This window comes from Epinephelus moara, chromosome 12 (genome assembly GCF_006386435.1).
Source record: "Epinephelus moara isolate mb chromosome 12, YSFRI_EMoa_1.0, whole genome shotgun sequence".
NCBI lineage: Eukaryota > Metazoa > Chordata > Actinopteri > Perciformes > Serranidae > Epinephelus > Epinephelus moara.
Window position 1 is genome coordinate 8,511,438 of NC_065517.1, and position 27,095 is coordinate 8,538,532.

A 27,095-nucleotide genomic window follows, 5' to 3' on the forward strand; every position below is an offset into this window, starting at 1 on the left:
TCCCACAAACTTAAAGCCAAAATACTGGAACTACTTTCTAATTAGGCATCTTTTGTGGGTTTACAAGATGTAACCAATGACTCTGTCAACAGTTAGTTAATCATGTATTATTTCTTTATAGATTAATTATTGCTCATTAATAAGAACAACAAGGTTGTGTAATATCTCATTAGTGTGTCTTGTTGCTGGGCTGCAGAGTATCTACACTAAAGTTTAGTCAACAGCATATTTACTATTAAAACTACTGACATGATGTAAAGGGGACCTATCATGCTCATTTTCAAGTTTATACTTGTATTTTGTGTTTCTACTAGAACATGCTTAAATGTTCGAACTAGAAATACCGCTACGCAGTTGTATGCCTCCCTGAACCACACAAGTTGTGCTGAGTAATGGCCAGAAAAGTGGTTTTGTAGAACATTATGATGTCACAGTGAAGTTGTCTTTTGTCTTTTTGGATAGAAACCATCATCTCTTCATCATTTTATCCTATTTTACATTTGAGTGAAATTTTATCATAATCAGCGTATGAATTATTGAGTTATGGCCAAAAACACGTTTTGTGAGGTCACACTGAGCTTGACCTTTGATCACCAAATTCTATTCAGTTCATCCTTGAGTCCAAGTGGACATTTGTGTCAAATTTGAAAGAATTCCTTTGCGGTGTTGTTGAGATATCATGGTCATAAGCATGAGACAGACAAGGTTACAATGACCTTAACCTTTGACATTCTTGAGTTTAAGTGGGTGTTTGGGCCAAATAAAAGAAAATTCCCTAAAGATGTTCTTGAAATGTAGCACTCATGAGAATGAGACAGATGCAAGGTCACAGTGACCTTGACCTATGACTGCCAAATTTCTAATCAGTTCATCCTTGAGTTCAAGTGGACGTTTGTGCCAAATATAGAAGGAAGAAGAAAGAAAATACCTCAAGGCATTCTTGAGATAGTGTTTGCAAGAACTGGAGAGATGAAAACCTGAAAGCATAATGCCTTTGGCCATGACTATTGCTGCACTTTCCACCATGAAAAATCCCCAATATAAGCTTCACAACAGGACATGTTCCAACAGGAATATGATCTAAAATTGTGAGGAAATTAACACCATCAGCAATCAAGATTACATGTTTCCCTGACGTAGGCATGTAACTATATGTAGCAGTGTATGTAATGTAAACTTCATTCACATACGTCTGCCTCATTATTTGAAACTTTGGCGAAGTTTTTTATGAACATCTAACACTGTACCATTATATACTGTATGATAGAAAATATGGAAAAGCATAAAAGGTCCCCTTTATCTTTTATATATGCAGACTTAATGGATTATTAGATAGTAGGAAGCTCATGGCCTTTCATGAATGGCTGTATTTGCATTCATTTTTATTAGGAGTGCATTGAAATGTTGACATTAAACTTTCGTGAAAAAAGCCATCACAGCCCAAAGAGACTTTTTGCTTCTTTTGTTCGGTCAGCAGTCTAAAACTCAAAATGAGTTAATTTATAATTATGTAAAACAATGAAGCAAATTCTCACAGTTGAGAAGCAAGAACCTGTTAATTGGCTGGCCTTTTTGCCTGAAAAATGGTTTATAATCAATTGAAAATAGTTGGTGATTAATTTTTTTGGCCATTGACATATCACTTTACTGACTAATTGTTTCCTCACTAAATATTAAACTACTTTCTTTCTATTTCCTGATTCCTAGTGTCCTTGTCTCTTTTAGAAGACTTTTAAAACATCATAATTAATTCAATAAACTGACAGTGAAAACACATGATAATTAAGCCAAAACATTTCCCAACCTGGCAACCCAAAAGTTGTTCTTATTAATGGTTTATAACTGATGAATAAATGATTGTTTAACCATAAATAAGGGATTAGTTACAACTTCTGAACGCTTTCTAAAGGGGGGCATTGTTAGAAAGTTGTATGGAAACATAGCTTGCTTTGCATATTAAAAATGGTGCAGACTACTTGGGCGTGCACCAGCACTTCTGCTCCATTTTCATGCACCGGCTGTGACTTGATTAGAGGATTCAGACAGGGCTCTGGGTAGGGAGAGCAAGCGCTTTAATTGACTCACAGTTGTTGTGTAGACAGCCTCGGGATCGTCGTCGATCACCCTTGACAGGCCGAAGTCAGACACTTTACATACGAGATTGCTGTTGACAAGGATGTTTCGTGCGGCCAGATCTCGATGGACGTATCCCATATCGGAGAGATATCTCATTCCTGCCGCGATGCCCCGCAGCATCCCCACCAACTGGATGACTGTGAACTGACCGTCGTGTTTCTGCGCGGCACAGAGAAACACAGGCAGGTCAGCCATCTTCACTGACCATGAGGGAAATGTAGGTCACAGCACTGCAGCAGCTCTAGCACAAGATTTATGATATTTATGCGATGCACAGATCCTCCTGCAGACTGCCTGCTCTCTGGGACACTTTCTAGCAAATGCAAAAGAAAAGTTACAAAAGATGCTGCTCTGAGCCTCCTGTGCTCCGAAGGTGATACTCACCCTGAGGAAACCATCTAATGAGCCGTTCTCCATGTACTCGATGACAATCATCACCGGTTTACCTGCAAAACAAAAAGATGGACAATAAAGAAGATGATTAATTGATACCTGAATTTGTTTGCTTACAAAATACTTTGCAATAAACAACTATGCCTAAACTGCTTCCAAGTTATTTTTAGCCGTGTGTTTCATTGGCTTTTAATTAAAAGTTACCATCTGCTCCTTTTATTACAGTGTCTAAATGAGAAAATGTTAAACAAGGACTGTGGCTAATTTAATCAGATATAATGTCACTCTAAATACGGCACTTTTACCTCCCCAAAGCTAAATATACTTTGATACACACGAGCTTACATGATTTTTAAAGGGACAGTTCACCCCAAAATCAAAAAATACAGCTTTTTCCTCTAATCTGTGGTGCTACTTGTCAGTCTGCATTGTTTTGGTGTGAGTTGCTGAGTGTTGGAGATTCTGCAGAGATGTCTGCCTGCTCTTCAATATAATGGAACTAGATGGCACTCAGCTTGTGGTGCTCAAAGTGCCAAAGTAATACATTTAAAAACTCAACAGCAATGTCTCTTTCCAGAAATCATGACCCAGTTACTCAAGATAATCCACAGACCTTGGTGTGAGCAGTTACATGGAGGAACTATTTTCTTTATACTGAACTACACCCACCAACCGTATCACTGTGCAGAAGGAAGCGTGCATCTACTCATGGACAAGAGGCCCCTTTTTATAACAGCTCCGTGGAAGAAGATGCACGCTTCCCTTCTGTGCTATGATACAGTTGGCGGGTGTAGTATGGTAGAGAGTAGAGAAAAAGGAAGACATTGCTGTTGAGCAGTGGCGGAGCTCACAATGGTCCACTCAACCATCCCACCCCCTAAAAGAAAAGAAAAAACTGACATAAAAAGACGAACATAGGGAAAGTGGTGGAATGGAGTGAATATGGAGTAATGTTCACACTGGGCGCAAATAAAACTATTCATGTGAGTGAATTACATGTCAAGTCAAAGTAAAGACGCGATAAGACGCGAATTTCCACTGGGCGGCTCGATGGACACAATGCGAATGACCTAAAATACTTGAATAAAGTAGTGCAACTGAAGCAAGAAGCTTGATTTTGCATTATATGCTTATTCGCGAGAGTTGAAAAATCTGAACCTCATGGACAAATTTGCGCCATGATAGCCAATCAGCATTGAGATCTCCAGGGATGTGTGATGCCGAGGATTTAGCGGCGGAAGTTCATTTAGCGATTTAGGGATTTCACGTACATATCACGCGAGTCAGTCACACGTATAAAGCGAGTCAACAAAAACTATTTTATCATTCAAACTCGCGCGAGTAACGCAATGCGGAAATTATTGTGTTTGGTGTGAATACAATATAAGAGAAAATGAAAGGTCAAAAGCCATCCAGGGGCACAGTACAAAAACAAGAAGAAGACTGAATTTGCAAGTTTGCACATATCGTATTCTCTTACTGTTATTTATTGTTATTGTTAGCCAAGTTGTTTATTTTATGTTGATTTCTTATAATACTAGTACAACTACTACTACTATTACTACTACCACTACTAGTAATAACAATACTTTTTTGGGATGGTGGTCAGGGGGCTCCAGGGAAAGCTTGCCCTGGGCACTAAATGTGCTAGGTCCTGCACTGCTGTTGAGTTTTACAAATGCATTTTTCAGCACCACAAGCTGAGTGCCATCTAGTTTCATTATATTCAAGAAAAGGCAGACATCACTATATCATACATCGCGATACCTCTTTATCCAGACATAAACAGCACTATAGGTAAGAGGAAAAAAGTGTATTTTTGATTTGGGGTTGAACTTTCCCTTTAAACAATCTCATGTTGTCAACATTGTTCCCTCTTTACTTATCATTTTGTGTGTGATTACCTCTTGTTACGACTCCCTCCAGATGAACAACATTCGGATGGTCAAACTGTCCCATAATACTGGCCTCGCACAGGAAGTCCCTCCTCTGCTTCTCTGTGTAGCCCACTTTTAATGTTTTGATGGCAACCGACACGTCCCGCTTTCCGGGGAGCTTGAGCCGGCCGCTGCACACCTCCCCAAACTCTCCTGTGTGGGATGAGAACATTCATGAGTGAGGTGTGGGTAGGTAAAAAAAAATCAAGCACTTCACAATGACAAATTTATTAGTGTATTTTGAGACAAAGCAGCTGTGCAGTGGTGGAATACAAATTGGAGTGCGACATCTTTTTATACTCAGGGGAGTGTAACCAAGACCTATAATAAGACATGCTAGAGATGCATAGATACTGTCATTGACCGCCTCTGTAAAACCCATGTGGCAGCAATTTCTCAGCTGTGGGAATCACTGTGACTGCCTCTTCCAGACGCAGCCCACACATTAATTGCAATGAACTTTTTTCCCTCTTTGCAATTGCACTATCAATATATAATGCATAAAGCTGTGTCAACGTGTAAATATTTGGCTGTCAGTGTGATATATGAGAGCACGGAGTGACTAAACAGCAATAGCTGAGAGAACCGGGATGGGCTCACCTGCTCCAATAACTCGTTCAATTTTAATGCAGGAGGCGTCCAGCTCCTTGGCAAATTGATGGACAGCCCTGTTTGGGTCCTCGTAGGTTTCAGGGTCAATGTAGGTTTTGGTGCCTGGAAATTTGACTGTAGAAAGGTAAGAGGATTACTGTTATGATTAAATATGCACGCTACGCACCAGCGGGCACTTGACAGGCAAACGATTACTAAGACCAGTGGTTCAGAGGGAATTGCTGAACAGTCAGCGGCTGGTGTCAAAAAGGTTTTCAGCACAGGAAAATTCATCACAAATGGCAAGCAAAGATTTGAGTAACCCGCGCCTGGTGCTTTCATGAGGCTGTCGGTTACCTTTCACCTCCCTGCAGCTGAGACTATCTCACTGAAAAATAACCTGCCTCACCGGCTATGTTGCTTCATGCTCTCATCACGCTTGGTGGTTTATTCACATGTGATATCACTGTATGTTCAACCCAGCTGACAGAATAAAATGTGCGCATTGTACATTTCTGCAAACCACGGATATATTGTGCTTTTCATACGCATGGCGTATTTCAGATTACATGTATATAAGCTGGGTTTCTCATTAGGACAAGGTGATGGTTGATGGTGTGACACCTATGAGAGCAGACAGCAGCACACTACTGCTCCAGACCAACTAAAGCAGGTATTTTTTACCCATAGTTCCCAACTTGTTCAGCTGTTTTTGTAGCCACCAAACAGAGTATTTCTTAACAACAGTTTGGGATATGTCCAGCCATATTTCTAATGACCAAACCGGCAATTTTTTAACCATGTCCAGCCGCGTTTATAGCGACCCAACCAGGTAGGATTTTTTTTTTTTTTTTTTTTACAACAGTTCGGGGCAAGTTCAGCCTTTTTTGCAGCTATAAAAGCAGGTCTTTTTTAACGATAGGCATAGACAGATAGACATGTCCTGCTGTATATGTGTCAACTAAACCTTGTATTTTTTAACAACAGTTCAGGGTATGTCCAGCCTTTTTTTGTAGTGACAAAAGCCAGTATTTTTTTTCAACAATACCATATTTGTAGCAACCAAACTGGGTATTTTTTAACAACAGTTTGGGACATTTAAGCCAATTTTTCCAAACCCTAACCAAGTTGTTTTTGTGCTTAAACCCAACCACTCGTTAACCACCATAAAACTGAAAACTGAAATGTAAAGAAACATAAAGTTTCAACATATCTGTTACATAAATGCACAGAGTGAAACATATTGTCTCTTTGCGGAAATACAATGCTGACATTCATTCTGGTGTTTGGTTTGGTGCAGCTGTTCCCTTAAATTTTCAAAATCCAACAGCAAGGGGACATTTCTCACGGAAGCAAAAAATCATTTGAATTTTATAAGCAGCAAAATCCAACCCCTCCAATTAAAAAAAAATGTTGAAATCTTAATTCAACTTTATAGCCTTGAATTATTTCACTTTAAAAACAATCTATTTGGATTTTATGGTGAAAAATTTCTGCAATTACATGATATTTTTAGCAGGAATGCAGATAGAAGATTCAAGCATCCAGTGTTTGCAATCACTCAACTTGTCTCTCTTGGGTCATATGACTGACAGTCTGATTTTACAGAAGTGTGATCAGTTCTGTTCATGCTTGATTGCCTGTCCCAGGGCTAATGTTCAATATTCATTTTGATTTTGGGGGTCTGAATTTAACCATCCAATTTTAATCCTGTTTCTTTTTTTTCTTGGTGTGAACTTATACCTCCAAAGTTACCGAATGTATGTGAGGAACTTGAATAAAGTTGAATTTTCTTTCTACTATTCATTAACCCTAAAAATATGTAGTATATACTTAAAGCTACTTAATGTTTCTTGACATGGTCTTCTGGAAGTTTAAACCACATACGTTTAGATGAATGATTTTCAAAGTAAAATACTTCAATGCTATTTAGTTGCTCAAATTTATATAGCATTTATTTTTGTCCAGCTTTTTTCTCTTTATGGACACTACTCAGGGCTGAAAATTGGTTATTTTTCAATCAATCAATCAATTTTATTTATAAAGCCCAATATCACAAATCACAATTTGCGTCACAGGGCTTTACAGCATACGACGTCCCTCTGTCCTTTGGACCCTCACAGCGGATAAGGAAAAACTCCCCAAAAAAACCCTTTAACGAATGAAAAAAATATATATATATTTTTTTTTTTTTACAAATAACATTATGTAATATTCTTTAAAAAATGAGCTAAAACTGAACATAACAAAGATAAAGTAGAAAAGGACACTGCTGCAATATTTTTTTTCCAGTAACACTGATAAGAGAAGGGTTCATGAATATCCATGGTGTGAGAGTGGAAGCAGTTTGTAGAAAATAAGGAGAACAAACAAGGTTAGAGAAAGGCCAGCGATAGGGTAGGGGGTTAACATTTTACACAGTGCTCCAAATTAACAGCAAATTACAGTATTATGCACTATTAAGTGCAGACACCACTCACGGGGGCGATTACACTATGCATTTTAAACTCCGCTGATAACAATATAACCTGTCAACTTTAAATTTTAATGAGCTACTACAGCCATAATACACTGGATAAACGCTGGACCAAAACAACGGAACAGAACTGCGAGCTCATCCAGCCTGAGAGACTTATTCTCTGTGGGGCGGGNCGGTGGGGGGGGGGGGGGGGGGGGGGGGGGGGCAATGTGGCCAATCCAACAGCGTAAATACAACAAAATGCATTGTGCTCCAGCGAGGGGACGCCGGCAGCTGAGATTTCCCTCCACTTGCTCCCATAATTGCTTCGTCCATCCGAGATGTCAGCGGATCTGATAGGAGATGTCTTATCACGACTTCCTCGCCGCTACATGGCAGACAAATTGGGTCTACATGTTGAATTTGCGCTATCTAGCTTCTGTCGCCCTGGCAGCCTCTCGTCATTTGATATTGCACGGCGGATCCCTCCATTAAGCTCGACACAAGCCTTGTTTGTGTTTTCTCCTAGTATTCTTCACTAGATGGGACCTGTAAGCTGCTGAGGTGGATCTGTCAGACACTTAGCGGGAGCCAACCTGGGCTCGCCGGCACTGCCTCTGCCGTAGCCGTGCACTGTGCGACACCCCTGACCCTTTGTTTCCAAATCAGCAGTTTGCCTACAGCGTGGATCATTACGGCTCCACTCGGGGAAGCTGTCTGCAGCTGTATCTCCAGGGGCATCATTAGGGGTGGTGTATCAGTGTTAGGAAAAAAAAAGCACTCTTACTGATAGAAGGCGCCTCGAAGCAGCCCCTTCGACAGAGCAAACTGTGTGTACACCAGAAACTCTGTCGCTCAGTAACACCATCTTTTTTTTAAGGAACACTCCTTCCTCCCGGGTCAAACCCTTCTCCCTCCCTGACAGCTGTCACATTCATGCGTTTGTAGTTTCCTAACTTCTTCATCTCCACAGATTGAGTCTAGCCAATCAGCAGCAGATGTTAGCCTGATTGTTCCCGGCTTTGACTCAAATCAAATGAACTGGGATCAAAGAGTCACGCCTGTGGGTGCTAATGGGTTTTAAGGCACCCTCCCTGCTCAGTATGCAGTGATTGAGATGTCTCCGACTACGTGTCTGTGTGTGTGTGTGTGTGTGTGTGTGTGTGTGTACATACATATATACTTTATGTGTGCGTTAAGGCTGACGAATGCAGGCACTCACACTGGAAGTAGAGTTCCTCGTCTCCCTCCTGATCAGCTTTGCTGTACCCGCAGTGCCTGCACGGGGGGAGAGGAAGAGAGTGGCAGAATCAACTGATTGTGCAGAGGAAATAAACGCCCTAAATTGCAAGAATTCTAATGCGGCAACTAATGCCGTGCATGACAAATCTCCTAAGAAAGAAACCCAGCTGAGCAGCAGGAGCAGTGAATCTAACAGCGTACAGCCTGGGAAAAGCAGCTCGACTATCTCATCATGTAACATATCAAATAATACATGCAGGCTAAAGGACTGTTCAACATGTCATGTAATATTAATTTGTAATATTAACGTGTTGAAGGTTGCCTCAAGCAGGTGATTTGCTGCACAAAGTTGGTCTTTGAGCAGGAGCTGAAAAAAACCTGAAATGACGTGGGAAGGTGAAATAAGGCACAAATGATGGACATGCACTTACTGTTGATGATGTTACACATGAGTGTAGCGTCTCCACTGTTCATACTAGAACACTGCCTCTATTTACGGGCCTTAACTGAAGTTTTACAGTAAGCTACTTAGAAATGCTATCAATGAATATTTGCTTGTTAGTATACTATAAATTTTGATGTTTTTTTGCCTGTGTGGCCACAGGTTTTTATCAAATCATGGGCTTCTGTATAACACTGGATAAAGAAAAGTGCCAGTGGTTAAGAGATATAACAATCATGTTGATGATGGGACATTCTTAGTCATAGTTTTCTCAAAAAATGCTCTCATTGTGTAGGAAAACTAAACCAATTTTCATTGATGTCATCACTAATATGTGTTTAATAGAGTACCAAAATGGGAGTTGTCCATGGTTCCAAAAGTGAAAGTCCCATTCAGTTACCACAGTGTTGGTGCCTGACAGTTGGAGTACTTGGAAGTGCGTTTAACTCCCACCGCTTAATAAATGGTACATTAGATGAGCAACTGCATTAGGAAAAATCTGTTTGCTTGATACAGAGTCAAAGACATAATCCTATGCGCTTTAAAACTTAAGGAGAAAAGTCAGCCATGACTCCCAGAGGTGCATCTAAGCACAGGGTTTATAATTCTATTACAGCTAACTGCAAGTTGAAGCTAATGACTGCCATACAAAACTGATGGAAAAACACCATTTTTCAGAAGCACAGTTGAAATAATTGAAACTGATGGCCATAACATAAAATAATAGTGGCATTAGTTTTACCCAGGTTTCAGTGTTGAGGAACGCTGAGGGTATCATTAAAAAGAAAACTTTGAAATGGGACGGTGTGTTTGGGTTCCGTTTGCATCACTTAGGTGATGGAAACAGGAAGGGTAATGTTAACATGGAGTCAGTGAGTTGGGCTTCTGATGAAACTCCACCTTGAAAAGTCATGGTTTACAGGCTCATTGATGGGCATTGTGCTTTGCATGGTCTGCATGCAAACAGTTTTTACTTTTACCGAAGGAAAAGTCTAAATTTGACAGTTGTAAGGTAAGATCTGAAGTTATAAAGTGCATCTTTTGTTCACATGATTTCTACTCAGATTTATGGATCATTATCTCCAGCTGACATTGGACATAATGCTGAAACCACTGGGGTGTTTATGCAGAGGCGGGACCAGGTCATATGATGCAAGTCACAAGTAAGTCTCAAGTTTTTGCACTCAAGTCAAGTCAAGACGAACAAGTCCTGATTCAAGTCCCAGGTCAAGACAGTCAAGTTCCAATTCAACTCCCAAGTCAAGACAGGTAAGTCCCGTGGCAAGTCACAAGACAGGCAAGTCTCGAGTCAAGTCCCAAGTCAAGACAACAAGTCCCGTGGCAAGACAGGCAAGTCCCAAGTCAAGTCCCAAGTCAAGACAGACAAGTCCCAGGTCAAGATAGGCAAATCCCAAGTCAAGACGGACAAGTCCATAGTCAAGACAGCCTAGTCCCAGGTCAAGACAGTCAAGTCCCAAGTCAAGACAGGCAAGGCCCAACTCAAGTCCTATGTCAAAACAGACAAGTCCTTGGTCAAGACTGGCAAGTCCCAAGTCAAGACAGGCAAGTTCCATGGCAAGTCCCAAGTCAGGACAGGCAAGCCCCAGTTTAAGTCCCAAGTCAAGACAGGCAAGTCCTCAGTCAAGACAGGCAAGTCCTATGGCAAGTTCCAAGTCAACACAAGCAAGTCCCAAGTAAAGACGGACAAGTCCTAGGTCAAGACAGGCAAGTCCCAGGTCAAGACAGGCAAGTCCCAATTCAAGTCCCAAGTCAAGACAGGCAAGTGAGGTCACCAGTCATTAGTGTTTAAATCCATGTCGATTTGCAAGTCTTTTTTTGATTTTGTCAAGTCAGATATAAAGTCAAATTTCCTCGAGCTGAACTCGAGTCCACGTCATGTGACTCGAGTCCACACCTCTGTGTGTATGACATCAGCTTGACTAACTCATGACTAGCAGAAGAAGAGGGGGACTTAAAATATGTTGCCAGGGAAAGCTAATTCTGTTAAACCCACCATTAAAAGCAAGTTCTGATGAAATGCCGTTCATGCAGATGAAAACACAGATGAAGTATGTGAGGTAATGGTGATAATGACAATGGGCTGGGAGCTTTGCAATGGTGGTAAAAAAAAAAAAAAAAAAAAAAAAAAAAAAAAAAAAAAAAAAAAAATCTGTGCCATACTTCATCCTGCCCTCAGGATCTCTCACACACATAGGAATGCAGAGCCAAAGCTTTCTCGCTCTGGAGTACTTGTCTCATAATGGCTCTGCAAAAAATAGCTTAAAAATTTTGTTGGGGGCTGGGGGGGTGGGTGAGGGGAAAAAAATGATGCATCACAACCCATTAGCACAGCATGCCACGAGATGATGGGTGCACGTGTGTGTGCGTGTGACGACTCCACAGGCGCGGAGGCCTGTGAGTGACAGAAAGGCTAATTGACAAGCGCAGACTCACAGGAGCGGAGAGTCAATGGGGCCCGCGAGAGCGTACCTTCTCCCGATGATGAAGCCGAACACCATGAACACCAGGATGATGGTCCCCGCCACGGCCACCACCGCTATGATGATGACGGGGTTCTGCTCGCTGGAGACAATCGCGGCTGATGAGACGGACACACACATAAACACACACACACACGGACAGACATGCAGAAAAGACAGAAACGCTCAGTGTGAACTTCAGCACATCAAAGACTACAATCTGCAGGACATAATTGAGCCCAATGAGAGGCGTGGAGATTGATAACCCCCCTCCTTCCTCTCCTTCCCTCCGAGAGAGTGGAGGAGGGACGCTTCTATTTTTGAGCCGTCCTTATACACACGGCTCTACTGTTTCAGAAAGTGGGCTTAATAGTCCCAGACGGCGACGGCAATGCCCTTCATCTCAAACAAAGACACATTCAGGTTGGATTGTTTCCCATTCAGAGCTCCCACAGTGCTCAGACTGTTTGCGTTGACAAACTGCCGATTGCTCCGAAGAATGGCTTGCCGTAGCATCGTATAAAGTCAACGCGAGTGGTGTATGAGGGGGAAAATTCATGCATTTTAAATCAAGTGGATCTGCGCTGTATAAATACTTGGAAAGAGAATGATTTTTTTTTTTTTTTTTTTTTTTTTTTTCCTGTGGCCTGTCTGTCTGAGGGGGCTGAAAAATGTGGCGACATTCAATCAGCTGTTCCTCAATCAAGCTTCAATATCTCACCAACTGTCTATTTTGGGAGGAATTAAGAGCATTCAGCTGTCATATTACACACTTGCAGGTTTCCCTCTTGAGGCTAGTGGTCCACTGTGCTGGTCAAGGACACTTTGACTGGACTGCAAACTTCTAACCTTGTCGCAGGACACGCTCTGCATGTGGTATGAGTAATTAATGTGTCCTTTTATGCAGAGATGTTGGATGTTAAGGTGGGTGGGGGCGTTTGGGCAGGCAGGTTGGATGCTGGGGCTCGAAACGAAAGAGAAATGAATGAAACAGCGGCTAATGGAGGTTTTCACAGATTTTAAGAGGGCACACCGTGTCCTGACCTCAACACAAAGACATGAGAAACTATTTTCATCTCACTCTGGGAAACAAAGCTAATAAGTGTTTTCCCTGATATGCTGATATTTCTTTAATGTAGCACGTTATTACCAAACACTTTTATAATGGAATCCTTATTTAGTTAAGTTATATCAGAAAAAATGCCACTAACAGATATTTTGGTTTAATTTATTTAGGTTTAGAATTTTAATCTTTGGACAGAAACTTTTGCCTGACCTCATGTGTATCCATGTCAAAGGGGACTTAATGTGCTAATTTATGGTTGATACTTATATTTTGGGTTTCTACTAAAACATATTTACAGGCTTTGATGTTCAAAAAACACTTTATTCTCCTCATACTGTCTGTGCTGGAATATCTGAATTCACCTTCTGTCCAAGATGGTTCATTTTAGTGCCTGTCTCTTTAAGCCCCCCTCCCAAGAAAGAGTATAGCAACACTTTATACCATAATACCAATCACCAATAAATGCTTCTAAACCCAAAGCTTCACAACTGTTTATGTTCCAGGAGGAATATGATTCAAAATCTAGGAAAAAATGAACAACATCTGGAACCAAGATTACAAGTTTACCTGATGTTAGCATGTAGCTACATGTAGCAATGTACTTGCAGCAGAGAAATGATTGTAACAGAGTACAGCAGCACTTTCTATTGTGAAAATTCATGAATAAAGGCTGTTAAACCAAAATATTCACAACCTGACATGTTCCAGAAGGACTATAATCCGAAATCAAGGAGAAATAAACATCGCCAGCCATGATTACATGTTTCCCAGATGCTGGCATGTAGCTACATGTAGCAGTGTACTTACAGCACAGGAATGACTGTAACACAATATAGCGGTACTTTCTGCCCTTAAAAATAACCAATAAAAGCTTCTAAACCAGAACCCTAACAATCAGACATGTTCCAGCAGGAATATAATCTGAAATCAAGGAGAAATTAACAACATTGCCAGCCATGATTACATGTTTCCCTGATGTTAGCATGTGGATACATGTAGCAGTGTACTTACGGAATGACTGCAATATAATGGCACTTTTTACTCTGAAAAATCACCAAAAAAGATTCTAATCCAAAATCCTAACAATCGGAAAAGTTCCAGTAGGAATATGTCCCAAACATCGTCAACCAAGTTTATAGGTTCTTCAGATGTTAGCATTTAGCTACATGTAGCAGTGTATGTAATGTAAACACTTGCAGTAGCATGCCTAGAGCAGATGACCATATAAAGAAATCTATCACAAGCTCATCACAGTTTGAAAGAGGGAGGGAAAAACAGTGGGAAACAGAGTATTCAGAACGGTCTGTAGCCTCACATTTTTGTCCAGTTAAGTATATCTACCTCGTTATTTGAAAGAATCGGCCACATTCAATACAAACATCCAACATTGTAACATTATAGGAAATATAGAAAAACATTATTGGTCCCCTTTAGCAGCATCTTATAATGCTAGACATTTTAATCCCCTGCACGAACTCTTACAGCAGCATCTCTCACCAAAACTCCCAATAACACACTGTGACACTCAGGGCAAAGCTAATGTAACTGATTAGATTTAAATGAGTTTATCCTCATGACGCTACAGTAGCTTGTCCTTGTGCTTAGTGATTTTTCCCATGACGTGTTGTCAGCATAAAGTCAGAGCAATTTCTGTTTGCTTTGCTTGAAAGCAAATAATTTCCCTGGGCTATTACTACTAGCTGGAAACATTAACAGGTTGTGCATAAATTTAGAGTTGAAAGCTTGTGTTTTAAAATGATGTGCTGATATTACTGCCGTGGTCAAACTCTCCCTCTGTTAGGTGCTTGGCATCGGTGCATTTGGAGACGTACTAATGTTCTCTGTGGGCTTTTCTTTCAAAAGGTGATCAGACAGGTGCAAGGAAAGTGGGAATGAACGCTGCAGAGGTGAAACGTTATCAAATGAAAAGCAGCACAGACTGTTGCAATGATACATCATTCCTCACTTAATGCCAAACCAACCTACATCTTTTTTTCCCACTTTCACTTTAGTACAGATTTTCACTGTATACACACTACACCCACTGAAAATGTATAAACAGACACTCAAATATTCAAATTAGTAAAATGGCAATGAAGTAGAATGAAGTATAAAATGGTAGGACTAAAGGAGGAAAAACAAGGAAAACTATAATATATTATATAAGACAGATATACACACACATAAGACATGTGCAGTATGTGCAAAATTAAATTATTATTTTTTTGTTTTTAATGAAAAAATTGTTGACAAAAATCCTGGCTATTTAACATTAACTTTTAAGAAAGCCCCTAACTTCAACATTTTCCCCTCTAGAATCAAGTCTTTAAAGGATAAGGATCAGTATTTTTCAACCTTGACCCTATTTTTCATGTTTTCTGTGTCTACGTGATTAATGGAGTTTTTATCAAGCCGACAGCGGCGGTACAGGCTGCAATGGAAATCTGACACTGACAGTATGTGTCCACTAAAGGTGCTTGTTTTTGGCATCGACAGGTTCAAATTCTTACTGTGTCTGACAACATTATGGAGAGGATCCCTACAGAGATAAACCTTTTTATTATAGAGTAAGATTCTCTTTGTTTAATAGAAAACAGCCACAAAATGGCTATCACCAAACCCACCAGACTCCATTTAAATAAACAGTGATTTTATGAGTGTAAAACACACTTCATTTAAAGTCGACAGAAACAAAATAAATCACAAAAAACATCTTTCTTTGTATTTCAATTGTTCCAACAATCACCAACTCTGGTTTGGTTGAAAAAAAAACCTTACTTCACCAAGTTACATGTGAAAAAATGCTGTCTCTATATATGTTAAAATTAGTATTTTTTTAAATGCAGTCTGGCTGGTTTGCTGATTGTGATTTGCAGGCTCTTTATGGTTAAACAAAAAGGATCCTGCTCTTTAACAAAAAGGTAAACCTTTGCAGAGATCCTTTCTATCATGATGTCACACATTTAACAACAATCTGAGCCTGTCAGTGGCAAATACCAGCACTGTTAGTGAACATAAATTGACAGAGCACAATTGCCCCAAGTGGTTATATTGCAGCCTGTTTTGCTGCTGCCGGCTGCAGCGCTCTCGCTCCGTACTGGACCAATTTAAAAACTTAATGTCTCCAGTAGTGACTTATACACAAAAACATGAGAAAATAGAGCCCAGTCTGAAAAATACCTAAGATACCCTTTAAAGTGTCAGGCCTAACACCACAATCCACCACAAATATAGTGAAAGTGGTGAAAAGTCATTGAGGATAATTCATACTGAATATCTAAATATTAAACTTCAAACTACCTACAAATATTACTGCATAAATTGCTTCTTGCATCTGCTCAGGGCTGTTTTCTTTTAATTTCTGGATAATGTATTCATATTAATAATGGCACAAGTAAAGCAGTATTAATTGTAAAAGTGTGTGTTCTTGCATTGGAAGCCTGTTCATAAATCTTACCTGTGGCCTCTTCCTTGGTGGTTATCTCCAGTCTGGGGCCGTAGGTGCCGTATCCTGCCTCTGTGAAGGCCCTGATCTGGAACACGTAGGCCGTGCTGGGCTTCAGGTTGTTCACTGTGGCAGATGTGGACTTGGACCTCACCGTGGAGTAGACCCGGTCCTTCTGATCCTTTACAAAGAACAAATCATGTTTTATTCAAAAATGAAATGGTCACCATTGGGGCGAAATAAAAGAACATCCAACTGCTGTGTGAAAGCCTGATTTATAACTGAGTCCCCTGAAGTGTCGTTATCTTGCTTCGGAAATACTGCAGATATACTTCAGAGGATGTAATTACCTGCACTTGTAAAAGGACAGAACGTGACTTAACAATGGTTCATCCAACTGGATACACAGTGTGGAAAATTTGGATGAAACTATTTAAATTTAGTAGTCATTTTACTAATATTCAGAATATATTATAATACTTTATTTACTTCAGCTGCAGAGATAACCAGACCTTCATTTAAAACAGGCTGTCATTACAGACATGCCTCTATTTATAGTATCCCCTATTTTTATAAGTACAGTTCTCTCTGCACAGAGCCTCCCTGTTTTCTGATCAGCTCCTGTTTTAGTTTGCTGTTGAGACGCCCTCATCACTTCCCCCATGTTTACCTGTTTTCTTGATACATTAAGTATAATGTACATTCCCATAGCACTAATTCCATCACTACAATGAACATGTCATAGTCGCCTCTGCTGCTCTGGCTTTCTGTCTCCTTCAACATACTGTTTCTATTCACAGTTTAACTCCAGTCGCTTCACCATTATTCTCACTGTGAATTTAACATGCTGCACAGATGTTTCACATTAAAAGCCTTGCAGGGTTTTAAAGGCTAAAATCCTGTCCTTCCATTCAACAGATGACACTTGAGTTGAAAGTGTTGCTGATAGTATTCAATATTTCTGTTAAGAAAACAAACTCAATACGAAATACAATTAGTGCTGTGAAATGTGCCCTTTCCTGAAAGTATAACTTATTAATGCTGCATTCACAGGGAATCAGGCAGACGGTAGATGGTAAATGGACTTCTGGATGGTACAGGAAAAATAAATACTCTGACGGAATGGCAAGACAGCAAAACGAAAGATCCATGACAATATGTTGCTATGGTGTTGTATTGTTTACAAAGAATGAGATAAAATATATTTAATAAAGAATATTTTGCAAACATTCTGGTACTGCATGTAGCTATAAAATGCAGCTCCCTCTTAATATTCTACTGGAAACTTAAATTTAATGTTAAATTCTCTCCAAAATGAACTCCCTCCAAAACTTAAGGTCATTCTTTAATTTTCAACAGAAAGGGTGTTGTTGCAGCAAAATTACTGGCATGGGGTTGTTCAGATCACTCATGTTTTTCCAGCTGTAATTTCCTTCGTGGAGGACGGCAAAAAGATTTGATATTCAAGCTCTGGATAACAATGCCGTCTACTGATACTATTGCCGGTGTTCTCTGCTGGCCTCACCTAATTTTATCGTTCGGCTCTCATCCACTAAAATGATCCGATTTGCCATCTATTGTATACTTGACTATGTTGAGACCTCAAAAATAGGGAGGATTTCAAAACCAAAGAGGGGAAATCAGAGTTTCAGAGACTGTGTTTCCTGCATTCTAGTGACTTTTAAAGAATCAAAATTAAGTCCACTGTATTGACATTTTTATGTTAAACATATTTGATTTGGTTTAGTTTTTGGTTCATGACCCTGGCACTCAAGCAGAGTACCAGGAGGAGGGAGGGAGGTCAGGCTGTGGACTTGTTCAGTGCCAGGAACCCTGTCCTCCCTGGCCCACCTGGAGGGTCATGGTCTCTAGAAGACCCCTCCGCAACAAAGGAGGGCAAGCTGGGCCCCCCCTAAAGACCTGAGTAACCCCTCAGATCATCCTGTTGGACTTGTGCAGGCCTAACACAGTGACCACAGAGATGAGGTGGCCGCCAGCAGCTGCACCAGACTCATGCAGGCCCGACAGGTGCCACCCTCCAAACCCCATGTAGGGTCGGGGAAAGAGGAAGAGCAGGAGAAGTGTCAAGAGGCAACAGTACACTAGAGTCATAGGGCTTATACATGCTGTGTGATAAAGAAAAGAAAAAAAAGGTGTGAAAATTTGTCACAAATCAGGAGAAACAAGGGAAAATTTTGACCTTGGGAGGAAACCGGGAGTGTCCCAGGAAAACCGTCTGCCTGAATCCATGTGAAGGCAGCATAAGCAATACTACAGCAACTTTCAGTTTCCTTTTTAAATACCAGTTTTTATTTGAGAATTAACAGAATTAAAGCTTGAAAATAATGTTTTGTAAACATGTTTCCTCTTATGCTTTAAAGTGATCTTTATACCCAGCGTATATTGGAGAACATGATAAGCTTACCATGAGGCAGCCTGCCACATAGACAACATCAACACATATAAAAATATCTTCTTCATCAACAAATCTATTTGGATGCACAGGCTGCACGCATTGTATACTTTGTTGTTGATCTGTAAATGTTTTGCTCAGCAAAAGCCCAAATGGAATGCCAGGGTCTGTTAGGGGTGTAGTTGTTGTTTCCAATTTTCCACTTTTACAGCTGGGCAGACCACAGCCACAGTACGTGACATAGGAGACTGATTTGTCAGTGTTCTGCGCGAGGCTGCGGCCAGCAGGACTGGCATCAGAGCTGTGCTACCCTGCCTTTGATTCACTGGGTTAAATTCGCTCCATTAAACCTTGCTGTAAAAAGCTGATGTGTTCAGACTTGAAACACAGGGAAGCAGCGGTATAATCTATGTGGAAGGGGAACGGAGATAACAGTGACAGATTACTAATTCTGGCAGTGCAGCAGCCACGGATTGTGTGTGTGCTAACATGTGCGTGGGGGCGGCTGTGAAGGACTACAGCCTGATTAAAATCTTATGAGCATCTCATTCATTATTGCAATTATGAGACAAAGAAGGTACTTGCAGAATCTTGTGAATTCCACTCACAGCAGCATGCACGCAGAATACAAAATGAAGAGTCGGCAAAAGTGAATGTGAAGGGAGAGATGGAGGGAAGAGGGTTCCAGAAAGAGACAAGGACACAAACAAACTGACTGTGAAACTCACTTTTTCGTAGTATTTGATTTCATATTCCGTGATGACGCCGTTGGGTTGCTGGGGCTCCTGCCAGGAGAGCTGGATGCTGCGCTGCTGCACCTTCTCCTTGATGACCTCGCTGACCTGGGACGGAGCTGTTTAGACAAGAACATGTCAATAAGCTGAGGGCAAACCAACTCTGCACGCACACGCATAAAGCCAGCCACAAATCAGCCGCACCACTCCTCCAGCAACACTCAGCGGCCCTGGTCTAAATGTTTACACCTCCTGATCGAAATTTCAGTTGCACTGCAGACAGCGGAAGATAGCGTAACTGCAGCCGGTGGAGAACTGCAACATGCAGATTATGAATGACAATTCAGCTCAATTCATTCCAACATTTCCAGCGGAACAAGCAGGCACTTACTCTGCCTGTTGTCAGAACTGTTGAGAGATCCTCTTAGAGGCAGAGGGGTGTACCTGTAACCTTGTGACACCAGTCTTATGCACACCAATTATCTCTAGCTCTTTGCATGACTCATTTTAAGTGTCTGGCTGCCTGGATTAACTGCTGCCACATTTAGATTGCTAAACAGCACCCACACATGCACAGTTCTATTTTTAGGTGTCAATACCCAAAGGTAAATGATGGTAACAACCTTGTGAAGTTGGAACTTAAGCCTACATGTGTGTCATGTAATGTCTGAGCATACAGTTCTATCATCTACTGTTATGCTACCAAATGCAACAATTAGCATTGCTACTGCAAAACACGTACTGTACAACTAATGTTACTACTGCTATCACTGATGTAGCACCAACTACTGCTAGTGCTGCTTTAATAACTACTGCTACTGCATCCAAAATTAATATTACATGCAAAGATAAAACAAAGAAGACTGCTATACAGGACCTAATATTAAATATAATTTAATAGTGTCTCAAATTGTGTACTCCATTACACACCAATTTGTTGTCACCTTCTGCCTTTTTTTTAAATTTATTTATTGCCTTTTTACAGATTTCTGTCAAGCCCAGCTTTAGGAAGACAAAATTAAAACTGCATTAATAGGTTTATCTTAGATTAATTGTTTTAATTATAGCAATAAAATTGAACCAAAATGGGAAAGGTGACACCTAATAAAAAAAGCTGCTAAAATGCAGAGCTGAGGAGAACTACAGAGTCAGTAATAATTCTGAATTCCAAGTGACCTTTTTTTCTTATTACATCATCGCTGCATCCATCGTTATTGCAAAAATCAATGAGTGTGGCTTTAAAGTCCTACTTTCTGCAACTGGTCTAGTTTAAAGAGTGGCAAAATCTGCACTGGGAGGAGGTGGGGTCAAACAAACACAGGACTTTCACCCACGAGACAGTTTTTCATACTACAGCAAACATCAGTGTTAAGTTATTTCAACGTAATGTTAAGTAAGTTACGTTTGTACGTCATGTACTTAGATCACATCTTGTCACATATTTATGACACGCTGTGTTACGTCTAAACCCGTTACAAACATACTTATTTTGAACCAAACATAAACAAACATTTTTCCAAACCTAATCAAGTAGTTTTGTAGCCTAAACCCTAACAGGTTCACAAAGTTAACCCCCTGTCACAATGTCTTTCACCCTAGAAACGGCTGTGCGTCTCATACAGATGCTAGAGGGAACCTTGTGCGTCAGTATCAGATGGTGAGGGGGGTGTAACAAAGCATCAGTATTTGATGACCTGGGAATAAGAATGCGTTGATACTAGGGATACAGGAATAGTACATAAATCTGGATGATCACCAATCCAGTATTATTGATGCAAATTGAAAACATCGATATGTATCGACATTTTTAAGATACAGCATATTTTTAAATTCCTATCATATGTCTGTGTCATCATATCCTCGAAATGCACCTCACTCAAACAGTGCTAGCAGCTGCACACCAGGCAGACAATGATACACAGCCATGAAAGAGATGAGGATATTTACTGATATCATCTAATATTGACCACATGCCCTGAATTTAATCATATCAAAATCATGTTGTGGGAGACCTTGTGATATGATCAAATATTGTATCAATGTCCAAAGAATCTATATAATATCATATTGTGATGAAACCTGTGATATAAACCTCTATTCAAGACACACTCCTCCCGAGAAAGTTTGTGAAACAAGTCGACTTTTATGAGAAACAAGGTTAAAATATTCCTCTTGCGCTGGCGTACGTCTCCCTTCTCCCTGCCTTCAGAAGTTTTGTTTTGTTGCAGTCTATCACTGCTGCTACTGGTTCTGCAGCTGCGCCTTCTGTTTCTGGTTCAACTTCCATTACCTTTACATCATCATCATCACTGCCTTGATTATAATCACCGTCATGTTTACAGCACTTTTCCTAAAGACCCCAGTGAGAAAAAACGAAGGAAAGCTTTTTGGGTTACTAAACCTCACCCCAAGGAGATGATGCTTTCAAAAAAAATCTGCTTATCTGCACTCTAAACAGCCCAAAGATCCTTTCTGTAAACATTCTGTGAAATCTTGATGACTCATGCTGCTCTTGGGGCAAAACATATTAATTAACACGTCTTAGCACGTTTGAAAAGGCGTCCTGGGGACGACGTGAACTCCAAAGTAAAAGCCACTTGTCAGGAGCTGTACTTTGATTTGTGTTTCCTGGGTCTTTCATGGATCAGAGGAGTGCTTTAAAATGAAAGGAAAGCTTTTGAAAGATGAATTTACACCAAAAAAATCTTAAATGACAGTATGATGATATGTATTTAGTTGATCGTCTCATTTTGAGCAATTTACAAATGATACAGCAGCACAAGCTTATATTTCTCTACTGACATTTGGTTGTGTTCGTGTTGTTCGTATGCTACAAAATCTGCTAATTGTACAGTCTCAACCATCACTCAGTGACACAGGTATTCTATATTTTTCGGTATTGAACAGCAACCAACAAGAGACAAAAATAGTCTTTCCCTGGACGAGCAGAAGCTGCTGAAGTGCTGAAGTGTCAGTGGCATGCTCAGTGACCCAGTGGGAGCAGACCTCTGTAGCCTTAATGCAGCCTGACCCCAGCTTGTTTTAAGTTGACCTGCCACTAATGACTCCGGCTGGATTAAAACCTCATTAGGCCTCATCGGCATTCCTGACAGTAACGTTCACGACAGCGGACACCCGAGACCTTGTCAAAAACCTGCTGTTGTGACATGTCCCCTCATAATCCACCCAAAACACAGGAACAATGTATCCTTTCTCAGAGCAGTCGGCCGGTCAAAGGGACGATTGAGTTTTCTCTCTCGAGTCACAACAAGCAGTTAGTGCAGCTTAACTTCATCCAATTTGGCTGCTTTCTCTGCCCCCATCCAGGCGGCGTCCTTGAAATATGGACCGTTCTCCTCCCGGTTACTAAATCTGGTTCGGGTTTATGGGCACTAAATGATGCTTCTTGTCTGTGTTTACTGCTTTAATCTGACATTTGCTTTCATCCCCTGCAGATGTCTTTTTCTACCCTGCATGCGCATAGAGAAACACTACTTCAGGATATATATGTACACTGTTCGGAACTCTTGGACTTGAACACTGTTGAACAAATGGATACATTTACTTTCATATCAGCTCAATGGTCTGTCTCTACGCTTATGACCTGAACTGGGAGAGTGTTTTTATCTTTTGTCATCCTAAATGTGAGACTAAATTCATTGAAACATTGTATTGATTGAAAGCAAGTCAGAATTTTTGTGTTAACCTGATGGCTAGAGATTATACAACATGCAGCATCAAAGACAAATTTCCTTCAGGACCATAAATCTATTTTTTTTGTTGTCTGTGTGACATGCTCTGGGACTCTTTTAAAATCAATCAACAAGAAAAGGACCATTGTTTTTAGGAAAGGAGTACAAAAACAAACACTGATCCAAACCCAACTTTTAACTTTAATCTGTTATTGCTTACTACCATAGACACAACTAAAGCCCCTTTCCCACTGTACAAAAAAATCCACTAAATCCCACTAAAATCTGTCTTTTGTCTTTAGTGGGACAGGACAGCATTTGTTCCTGGGACAAATGACTCTGCAGCAGTTACTGGTATTTATCGGCTCCAGTTCTGATCGGCAGCAGTGGAAACATGACACCTGGGCAGACACACTAATTTATACCCCTGTCTGGCATGACCACTGGTAACTTTGACAACACTTTATCTCAGCTGTCTCTATCCAGTAACAGATATAAAAAAGTAACCACTGTGACATTTTCACTGGCCTCTATGCTGCTTTCTACTCTTTACCAACCCTTTTTCCAGTGCCTTAGTGACATTGATTGGGAAACTCCAACTTATTTCTGGCAGTTGTTCCAGCATTTTAAAAACCTGCATTATTATGCACACTAATACTGGTAGAAAAGGGCTAATACTGTAGATTTGTTCATGTTGCCAAGACATACACTCATTTTTGGTCTTGCCTGCTTCCTTTAGCCTTTAACTATTCTAAACAAGTTTGAAATGTCATACATGCCTTAATCTAAAACACAAGACTACTTATCACGGACACAAATTATATTACAGCAATACAGTACTATAAAGTTAAAGGCACACTCCAGCAATTTAGTACTGAGGCTCCGTGGAGATGGGGGACTCACAAGAGACTGTTAAAAACAAGAATGGTCAAAATAGATACAGTAAAAGCAGAGAAAAGACTATTTTAGTCCATATTACAAGGCAAGTTTCAAAAACACTTCATTCTGCTATTCCCATGATGCACTTTAGCAGTGTGTTGGTGCTACATTGTGTTTCATTAGTGATAAATGAAGTTTCTTATGGAACCAAAGTAGCATTATTTGAATTTACTTAACTACACGGTGTGGAAATTGTTGACATAATCGGGTGAAGTAAATCCACTTAAAAAGAACACCATTATAACAATGAAACCAAGCTTAGTAAAACAAAATCTAGTTGTTGTCACACTCACCTAAGTCAGGTTATGTTGCAGCTACAAAATATAATTTACTAAATACAGTTGACTAGTGGAGGTACAACTGTTACGTTACATTTACATAAATGAGTTAAGTCAGTATAATCAAATGTCTTTATGTTAACCAACACAGTAATGTAACTACATTTTGTTGAATTAATGTTGGTCATTTTAGTAATGTGGACATTGAACATTTAATTAAATCCAAGTTGACCAGATACTGTTGGAATTATCTAATACAGTCACACTGGTTGCACATAAGTCAGTTATTGCCATCATATTAGTATTATAAAACGATATCTAACACAACTCAGTTTGGTGGAAATGTTGACAAAACTGGATTAAGTAAATTCAACAAATGTCTTTTTGAGTGTATGACTTAATTAAAAAAAAAAAAAAAAAAAGCCAGATCCCACACTTCCCATGATGCAACTTGCTATTGGCTTTTTAGATATCTAAACGTTTTGTCCCTAGTATGGTTGAAGCCCTAACCATGCCGGAGCCTACGCTTCCCATAATGCAACTTGGCCATGTCTATGGACAGACTAGGGTCTCAAAACTCAAGACTGGTTCTAGTTGCCAAGTCATACTTAGTTTTGATCTTTAATGGCACCAACTGTGGTCTTTACTTCTAAAAAATAAAAGCTTTGAAACATCACACATGTGCATCTGATTTTTTTTGTACCACTGTCTTAATAAAAAAAAGATGCTCTTGCTGACAGAGGAAGTAAATCCTCATTTCAAAAAACCACACACTTGTCAGAGATACATGCTTTTCAGGCGGCAGCTGGGATGTTGCCTGAGCCACAGAGCCAGCGTGCGGCATGGTGAGCTACTTTCCCACACAGCTTCTTCTCCCTCCAGAGTGTGACGTAGGCTCAGGCACCACATCTGCCCCATTTACCCCCCTTTGGCCCACGGCTGTAGTAGCAATGACTCAGCCCGGCCCGACCCGGCCCCGCCCCATCCTTCACTCCCTTACCCCTCCACGGGTGACAGAGAGCCGGGGCCCTGTGTTTCCACAGAGATCATGAGATCAGTGAGCAGTATTAGCAAACGCGGCTAAAAGGTGAGCATTCCAGGAAGGTGATTTTCGGAATAGAAAAGCGGTCATTCTCAATTTCTCAGGGCTGTGAATGAAGACCAGATTTGAGCGCTAATTCTTAGAAAAACCTGCTGCTCTGGCTCTCTCTGTCTCCCCCACCGATCACCCAGGCGGTGCTGTGTGACAGCCATTAATGACTGACTTGATATCATGGAGACCAGAACCAGTCAGCCACTCTCAGACTTTTAACATACCTGAGGGGCTTAGCAAGGCGGAAAATTGTATAATTGTTATGCCGCTCTTAAAGAGACTGTTTGGGAAGGCATTTGTGCATTCATTTTGCAATATTAGAAAATGTGTTAGTGACCCCGAACACCTTCCCCTGTAAAGCTAACTGATCCAGAAGCCAGTCGCCACCGTGCTCTGCATTCAAATATGTTATGAATACATTAGACAGTGCGTTTTAATATCCTCTTCTTTCACTCAGCCGTCTGATTCCAACTCGGAGGCGAACAGCAGAGCGGAGGTAGTTCATTACATAAGCGTCTTTCTCTGCCTGCGTGCTTGCCTCATGGACCATACCAATGCTATAAGCTCATATATTAATTACTGCTGTTTTCAAGATGCAATCGTGTGTCTTTACGCCTACGGCACCATCATTGTTGAGGTGCACAAGATTGCTGGCGTTTAATGGTGTTTTAAAGGTTTTTAATCTGAACAGGAGATTATAATGTCTCCTTGAGAAAATAATAATAAGAAAGGAATCCTTTGGGCCCAATGTGGACACATAAACAAACGTAAAGCACAGCTTCCTCACAATTCAAAGAGTGGAAATGAAATGTGTGTGACCAAAGAAACTGATTGTACTGTTTTCATTTAGTAATTGAGCTTTTCATGCAAGAAGTGACATAATGTGCTGGATAAAAATAAGTGTGATAAATCAACAAAAGTCCTTTCATCATATTAAAGGGATAGTTCAGGTTTTTGAAGTGGGGCTGTGTGAGGGGATTATCGATCGTCAATGAATTACATACAGTAGATGTCGCTTGACATGCCCCCAGTTTGGAGAAGCAGCAGGAGTGTGCCAACACAAAAGCGGAGCAATGTACTGCTGTGGATGGGGTCAGCAGCAAAACGCATTTTAGCCACCTAAAGATATCGATAATATTTTAAGTGTATGCTATATTGAGAATAGATTTCATTGCTCTACCTTTTTTTCTGACGGGAAAGCCATTAGCGGCTTCTGTTCCCATCTATGCTCTTGTCAAAGCCACCAGAATCCATTGACAAAAATACTAATTTTGGCTCAGTGAACACAGGAGCTGCTGGTCGTCCACTGCCTCGGTCAGTTAGTTAGTTTGTGTTATTGTGTGATTTTGGTGAATCCGAACTAACCGTTTTAAAAGCCAAAGACACATAATAAGACAAACTAACTAACTGGTTGAAGCAGCAGTAGACCAGCCGCTCCTGTGTTCAGCGATGCTAATCACTTTTCTACTCAATGGAGTCTGGCTTTGAAGAGAGCAATAAAACGGCTTCAGTTCACCATAGGAAATTGCTGTCTGATGGCAAGATACTTTTTTTTTTTCACAGCAGTATATTGCTTAGCTTCTGTGTTGGACTCCAGCCTGCTTCTCCAAATCGGGGGCATTACAATGTATGTAATACACTGACTATGGATAAATCCCTAATACAACTCCACATCAAAAGATCTGAACTATCCCTTTAAGGCTGTATAGTTTTATTTTAAGGACCTGTGTTAACATACTTAAACCCTGCTTTGCCA

General features: G+C 40.5%; 1 protein-coding gene across 7 annotated transcripts in view; it reads right to left on the minus strand.

Moving 5' to 3' along the window:
* The window catches only part of epha7 (eph receptor A7), a 123,559-nt gene that overhangs the window by 14,268 nt on the left and 82,196 nt on the right, over positions 1-27,095 (minus strand). For 2 of the 7 annotated variants that reach the window (XM_050057675.1, XM_050057672.1), the window contains exons 6-13: positions 19,332-19,456; positions 16,203-16,371; positions 11,690-11,798; positions 8,738-8,793; positions 5,067-5,180; positions 4,434-4,619; positions 2,521-2,582; positions 2,086-2,295 (exon numbers count right to left, since the gene is read on the minus strand). In XM_050057675.1, coding sequence (XP_049913632.1) covers positions 2,086-2,295; positions 2,521-2,582; positions 4,434-4,619; positions 5,067-5,180; positions 8,738-8,793; positions 11,690-11,798; positions 16,203-16,371; positions 19,332-19,456 — 1,031 coding nt within the window. Of the gene's footprint in view, positions 1-2,085; positions 2,296-2,520; positions 2,583-4,433; positions 4,620-5,066; positions 5,193-8,737; positions 8,794-11,653; positions 11,799-16,202; positions 16,372-19,331; positions 19,457-27,095 lie in introns of all 7 variants that reach the window. The other 5 variants (XM_050057674.1, XM_050057671.1, XM_050057673.1 and 2 more) reach the window with 3 other exon arrangements.